The sequence below is a fragment of the Merops nubicus genome, unplaced genomic scaffold, assembly GCF_000691845.1.
Source record: "Merops nubicus isolate BGI_N331 unplaced genomic scaffold, ASM69184v1 scaffold886, whole genome shotgun sequence".
NCBI classification, from domain to species: domain Eukaryota; kingdom Metazoa; phylum Chordata; class Aves; order Coraciiformes; family Meropidae; genus Merops; species Merops nubicus.
The window spans coordinates 82,445-87,087 of NW_008616747.1; the positions used below are offsets into that span (position 1 = coordinate 82,445).

Consider the following 4,643-nt stretch of genomic DNA (forward strand, 5'->3'; position numbering starts at 1 on the left):
AAAAATGCAGATGCACAAACATCTGGCACTTCAGTGTCACAGGGAAGGGTTCACTGTGCTCTCTCAGGCTTTGTTCCCCTGCTGGCCCACAGCTCGGGGCAGGAGGGCACGTGTGTGTCCTGCCCTCTCCTAGTGTGGTGCTAACAAGTTGGACAGTGGATGTGAGGACTGATTGCCTGTAAAAGGCTCAACTAGCCCTAACAAAAGGGCCTGTGCAATACATTGACAGTGCTTCATGGCTGTGCCACAAGGGCTGGCATTGGAGGTAGTCTTCTGTCTTTTTTTCTTCTGTTGATCCCAGTGGAAAGTTTGTAATAAAGACTGCAGAAAACAAAAGTTCTCTCTGCAGCAGCACTACAAGAATCTACTCTGAAGCAAACTGACTACATTTTCTTCAGCTAAAAGCAGACATCTTTAACACGTTCTTAGCACTTCATGTACAGGTCGTGGATCATGAACAAGTTCATGGACACCATGGATCAGGCAGCGTGCCAGCTAATGTACAAGAGCAGAGCAAAACACAGCTCAGGACTGGGGTGGAGTGAGGGTCTTGTGACTGAGCACAGGACCATGGCAAGAGCTCAGGGAGGCTGGGAAAGCTGAGGAAATGCTGATTTCCCATTGTCCACATTCAAGTAGCTGGAAACCTCTGCTGTCAGAATTTCTGTGCCACGAGCAACTTATACCTGGAACAGGAATGGAGATTTAGTTACATGCAACCCCCATATGTCTGGATCAGTCCAAATCCTGTTTCTGTTCTGTATCCAAAACTCCTTCTGTCTACTATGCAAGGGCTTGTGTAGTTAGGAAGCTCCTCATTCTCTACAGATTATTTGCCACTAGCCAGTAGCACTCAGTGAACTAGCAAACCACTTCCCCAGAGAGATTTTGGGTATCACGCATCGTCTAAAGAATCTGAATGGAACAGTGTCACTTCTCTTCCTTGTGCATAAGAGGATTACTTTGCACTGACACGAGGTGGTTTCATTTCTAGGAACTAGCCCATCATCCCCATTGAAAAGGTTTCCAGAGATTTTGCTTTTCATTTCCTCATCCTGCTACATGGCAGCATGAATTTCATCAAACAAACTACTGTAACAATACCACCCACCCACCTAGAACCAACGGGAGACACAGCAAGCAGCCCCTTCCTTCCCAGAGAGAGCCTTGCAACAGACACAAGCAGAGGTACAAATACAGCTAGGCTTAATACAACCTCACTCAGATTCTTGGTTTTTTAGCTACATTCACTGCTGCCATGGGCATGTATTCACTGTTGTATTCGTGGGAGTTGGATTCACACTGCTGATTCTGCCAAAAGAGAGAAAATGCCATGAATTTCATTTGTGGTCACTAACCTCTGCCACTCCTTTGTTCTTTAACTAGGGCAGTTGCCCTGACTGTTTCCAGTGGGAATACTGAAGTCAGAACAGACAGGCAGTCACGTAAAAAAACTTGGAATAAACTGAACTGAAAATGAAAAACACACATTGTCCAAAAGAATAACTGATGTCCATGGTCTCCTTTCTTTCCTGAGCCAGCTCATTCTTTTTTTAAGTGGTTTTGCTCCAGAACAGAGCTGGAATCGCTCCACTGATGATTTCTTTCCTCTTCTTGAAGAAAACAATCAGGTGAATTGCTTACCAAAGTAATTTTGCTGGCCTGTGCAGCATTTCTCTTCTTTCCTTTGATCCTCAGCCTTTAAATCGATAAACAATTCTGTCTTAGAAAAATGAAATCTGAGCTGCTGTCATCAGTGACTGAATTCCAGTGGTAAATTAACAACTCGGTCTCTTTGTCAAAAAACACATTCATGCTGAGTGAGTATGAGCTTGTCTCCCCCTTTCAATCTCATTAAATCAAGTTCCCCAGTCGTGACCCTTGGAAGGAGGGTTCTGCAGCACCTCTTAGACTTGTTTACCTTGTTCCTTAAGCAGCAGGCTACGACACAGCAGACGCAGGAAATCATGGCAAGGATGACCAGGCCAGTAATTATCCAGGACATGAGTCCCAGTGAAATGCAGTCTTCCTTATCTGGAGAAGGGAGGCAAAAATAGTCATTACTGATAGCTCCAATTTCCCTCCCCCCAACACAACTTTTGAAGTTCTTTCCCCTCTTCTCTTCATATTAATATGAGGTCATGTTTGGAGGGGGAGGCAAGCTGAGGGACACGAGATCATCCTTGTCCACATCTGGGGGAAAATACGATAGGGCATGAGAAATCTGGCAATAGCTGTGAGCATCTGGCTACCTGTACAAATGGAAATGGAAAGCTTTGGGAAATACTGCAGACAAAAAGGGATGTCACAGCTCGATTCTGAGAAGCTGTTTTAAGTTAGAGAGGGCTCAGACACACTGTGACCTGACTGCACAGTTGTAGCCTTAGCATTTGAGTTTCTGTCTGTGCTTAGTCCTGGTGTTGAGAGGTAGGAGAAGAGAGTGACTGAGGAACAGGCAGTCCCATATTGCAGCTCAACTATGTGGAGAAACAAGAAGATGTCTGAGCAAATCCACTATTAACTCTTTCAGCTTAATATACCAAAGAGCCACTGAGTGAAAGGCAATTCAAAATTAAAGCCTGTGCATGCAGTCTTCTGAAGGTAGTCCAAGACCTTTCTCAGTAAAGAGGCCAAAAATTCTCAGCAGTTGTGGATCTCTTCTGCTCTAAAATGGCTCTAAAGCTGAAGGCCTGCTTCAGAGAGGTGCACACACCTTTACATCAGTGTGGCACCAGGGAGTTCCATACACCACTGCTACCACAGCTATTTGACAGCTGTTTGTTTGTTTGTTCTTATCCTAGGCACAGGAATGCATTTGTTTTTCCCCCAGCTAGAAATACTCTTAACATTTACACTCAGCAGCTTGGAAAATGGACAGTGGGAAATTTCTGCTGCAGGCAAAGGTGGGACTGCAGTACTCCAGAAGATGTAGTCTAGCTAGCTTGGGTGCCACCAACAATATGCAAAGCTCAGCATGGCTTGCAAAACCTGCCCAAGGAGATGAAGAAATATGGAGAAGCCACGCTGAGCAGACTGCCAACACTGCTCCACTGTTACCAGCTCCCTGCTAAGGAGTTTTAAGCTGTCTTGGAAATATCTGTGCAAACTCCATTCACAGTTTTCACTGCAGCACAGCTATGCCCCATGTCTGCTTATCAGTAAGCTGAAATGAGAGAAGTAGACTTACCCTGGATGTACAAATAGGTTTCTTTCAGCCGACAGTATATGTAAGGGGGTGGTAAGAACATCTCCAGGCAGTAGGTGTAAACATCAATATGCTTTCTCTCCAGATTTTTAAGAATGAAGGTGGTTCTGCTGTTGGAATGCTCTGTCTGACAGTAGGTGACATTACTCTTGGGGATAACTTTCTCCTCGCTCAGATGGAGAGCACAGATCTCCTTCTTTTCGTGCCCTTTGAAGAGAGTCATGCTGAACTCACTCACATTTTTGGGGTTGGGGAATGTGAACCTGAAGATTCCATTTTCAAATTCCACCGTCACCTGGGAATCAGACATGTGAGTCTGATCTAAAGACAGAAAACCAGTAAGAATAGTCACTCACACAGCAATGGCAAGAATCCCTGAAATGTTAAGAGACTAATTTAAACAAAGCAAGTGAACCCTGTGATAGAAGCATAAGGCATGTAGGTACCCAGGGCAGTCTGACTGTGGACAGCAGCCTGTGCAATGAGGTACCAGTGCATCGGTCAGGTCATGTCAGGCAATACTGAGAAAGGAAATTACATGAGAGAAGACCTGGCCTGTTACCCACTCTAATGCTGGAGAAGTCACTGCTAGCACTGCATCAGTGAGTTACTTGATGTTTAAAGGTTCCCTTGGAACAAACACTATACAGACATATAATCCCTGTCTCACACTGATTGTTCTATTCATAGATAAACCAAGGTGGAACAAATATTATGATAATTATCTCTGGTTTATGGTTCATAATCTGCACCCTAATGATCATAGAAGCATAGAATTATTTAGGTTGGAAAAGACCTTTAAAATCATGGAGTCCAACCATTAACCCAATACCCCAAAACAGCCAAGTCTGCCACTAACAATTGATGGTTGGACTTGATCTTGGAGGTCTCTTCCAACCTAAAGGATTCTATGATTCTATTCTATGATTTAAACCAAGTCACTAAGCACCACATCTACATGTCTTTTAAATACCTCCTGGGTTGGGAACTCCACTACTTCCCCGGGCAGCCTGTTTCAATGCCTGACAACCCTTTCAGTAAAGAAATTGTTCATAATGTCCAGCTTGAACCTCCCCTGGTGCAACTTGAGCCATTTCCTCTGGTCCTATTGCTTGCTGCTTGGGTGAAGAGACCGAACCCCATCTCACCACAACCTCCTTTCAGGGAGCTGTAGAGAGCAATAAGGTCTCCCCTGAGCCTCCTTTGCTCCAGGCTGAGGGAACCCTTGTTCCTTCAGCTGCTCCTCATAACACTTGGGCTCTAGACCCTTCTCCAGCTTTGTTGCCCTCCTCTGGACAGGCTCCAGCACCCCAGTGTCTTTCTTGTAGTGAGGAGCCCAAAACTGACCCTGGTACTCGAGGTGTGGCCTCAGCAGTGCTGAGTGCAGGGGGACAGTCACTGCCCTGCTCCTGCTGGCCACACTAGTGCTCAAACAAGA

General features: G+C 45.3%; 1 protein-coding gene across 1 annotated transcript in view; it reads right to left on the reverse strand.

Annotated features, from left to right (window-relative positions):
* Positions 1-1,221: 1,221 nt before the first annotated feature.
* The window catches only part of LOC103775455 (inducible T-cell costimulator-like), a 9,897-nt gene continuing 6,475 nt past the window's right edge, over positions 1,222-4,643 (reverse strand). The window contains exons 3-5 of the mRNA XM_008942911.1: positions 3,188-3,526; positions 1,922-2,034; positions 1,222-1,311 (exon numbers count right to left, since the gene is read on the reverse strand). Coding sequence (XP_008941159.1) covers positions 1,222-1,311; positions 1,922-2,034; positions 3,188-3,526 — 542 coding nt within the window. The remainder of the gene's footprint in view (positions 1,312-1,921; positions 2,035-3,187; positions 3,527-4,643) is intronic.